General features: G+C 16.1%; 1 protein-coding gene across 1 annotated transcript; it reads right to left on the reverse strand.

Moving 5' to 3' along the window:
• On the reverse strand, window positions 1-762 carry PRSY57_1015700 (glycophorin binding protein; the record flags this gene model as incomplete). Its single annotated transcript, XM_012907746.2, has 2 exons — window positions 1-434; window positions 574-762. Coding segments are annotated over 2 exons (623 nt in total), but the record flags the coding sequence as incomplete, so codon positions are not given.
• Window positions 763-2,657: the final 1,895 nt, after the last annotated feature.

A 2,657-nucleotide genomic window follows, 5' to 3' on the forward strand; every position in this document is an offset into this window, starting at 1 on the left:
TTTTGAGATACGTTTGAGGCTTTAGGTTCCTCTTTTTTTGGAGCTTCGTTTGCATGTTTATTTTCTTCTGGATTTCCAGATTCTTCTTTTTTCTTTTCTTTCTTTATAACCTTTTTAACTTTTTTTCCTTCTTTTTGATTTTCTGTATCTCCTATATTAATTTGCTTTTTAATTTGCTTTTTTACTACTTTTTTGGTTTTTTTTTGTTTTTCGGAATCACATTCTGCTTTTTGTTCTTCGGTAAGACCTAATTTATTTTCTTCATCTTTCTTTGTTTGAGTAGCAACTGTGCGTGTAGATGTTTTCTGCTTACTTTTTCTTAATGTAGTCTTTTCTTTTCTTGCACTGATATCTTCACTTTCAGCTAAAATTCTGCTTTCTCTAAAACTATAATCTACAGCCTTTTCGTATTTGTCTCCACATATATAAGCATTCTAAAAATAAACAATACACACAAAAAAAAAAATATATATATATATATATATATTTATGTATTTCTGATAAAAATACTTATACTTTATAATAAAAAAAAAAAAAAAAATTCATTTATATATTTTCTTTATTTCGGCATACCAATAGGACTACATATATTATTCCAAAAATTAATAAAATTTTTTTGGAATGGAAGGCACCTAAAGAATTCTTCTTTTCACTTTTTTTTTCAACTTCCATTAAAGAATACTTAGAGGAATTTTTCGAATTGAAATTTTTATAATTCGAAACTCCTGTAGATTTAATAGCAGATACTTTAGAAAGTCGCATATTTACATAAAAAAAAATATATTATATATATATATATATATTAATTTTGGTGTTTCTAAAATAATTATGAATACAAATATTATATGTATATAATATATATAATATATTTTCTTTTTCTCTTTTTTTTTTAAAATATATATATATATATATATATAAAGAATAAGTATTTTTTTTTTTTTTTTTTTTACATAAATTATATATACAATATCTTCATAAAAGATAGATACTATATATTTTCCTTTTTAAATAATGTAACTTATGATGTCCTTAAGGGAAAATATTTATAGTATTATATGTATTTAGGTAGGTTAGAAGAAGGTAAAAATATTATATATATATTACATATACGACTATAAATTTTTAAAATAATTAAATTATTTCCATGGAAATATTCTTTTGAATCACAAAATTAATAGCATTTAAAATATATCTTATAATATATATATATAATTTTTTTTTTTTTTTTTTTTTTTCTCCTTTTTTTTATAAACTATTATAAAATATGAAATAAGGAAGATTTTCCTTTTAAAAAATGATAAAAATTATTAAATACTATATACATATATATATATATATATATACATATGTATAATATTTATGTAATGTTGAAATTTATATAAACCTACAATTATCTATTTCATAAAATAAAATATTATATTATATTATATATACTATATATATTATATATATGTATTTTTTTTTTTACACTTTTTTACATTGTATTTTTTTTAATATGAATAAAAGTAATATATTCTTTATAAACATATATTATAATTTTTGTATTAGAAAAAGAAAAAATTACTAAAAATATTAAAGAAATTAAGAATTTATATTTTATAATTTATTTATTATAAAAATATAATACTAATTTTTCTTTATACTAGTTTTATAATTAATAAAAATTTTATATTTATAGTATTTTATAAAAATATAATAATTAAAAATTTTGAAGTACACTTAAAATAAGTTATATACCATATGTTTTTAACATATATTATATATATATATATAATATAATATAATATTATAATTATTTTTTAATATTATTAAATTGAACATAATTATTTTATATCTTACTATTATTTTTAGAAATTTTATTATATATACATGCAATCATAAATAATGTTTTCACTGAACCTTTTTTCAATGAAATAAGTTAACACACCATTCCTTTTCTGCTTACATTTTATTGCATAATATAATATTTCATATATTTTACCTTAGCATCATTTGTTTGTTTTTTTTTTTATTCAAATAATTTCATATATTATAGATTTTAATTAAACCATATTGTTTTTTTTATTTTTTATATGTATCGTAACTTTAGAAGTACACAAATAAAAAAAAAAATAATAAAATAAATAAGAAATCTTAAGGGGTTATATAACTATATAAAACAAATATTCTATAATATGATATTATAATATAATATATATAATATAATGTTCATTGTTAAATCATATTACAGGAAAAAAAAAAAAATACTAGGTATATATTATTATATAAATGTTTATTAGTACAAATTAGTATACTTTTTTTTGGAATATCTTATTTTCTTCAAATTTTTATAAATAAATATTGATCCTAATAATGATTTTTTTTTTTTTTTTTTTAATTACCTTAATATAATACTTCTCCTTTTTTAACCTTTTCAATAACAAAAAAATATATAAATAAATAAATAAGAAAATAAGAAATCTTAAGGGTTGATGTAACTATATAAAACAAATATTATATAATATTATATTATAATATATATATATAATATATAATGTTCATTGTTAAAACATATTACAGGAAAAAAAAAAAATACTAGGTATATATTATTATATAAATATTTATTAGTACACATTAGTATACTTTTTTTTGGAATATCTTATTTTTTTCAAATTTTT

This window comes from Plasmodium reichenowi, chromosome 10 (genome assembly GCF_001601855.1).
Source record: "Plasmodium reichenowi strain SY57 chromosome 10, whole genome shotgun sequence".
Lineage (NCBI taxonomy): Eukaryota > Apicomplexa > Aconoidasida > Haemosporida > Plasmodiidae > Plasmodium > Plasmodium reichenowi.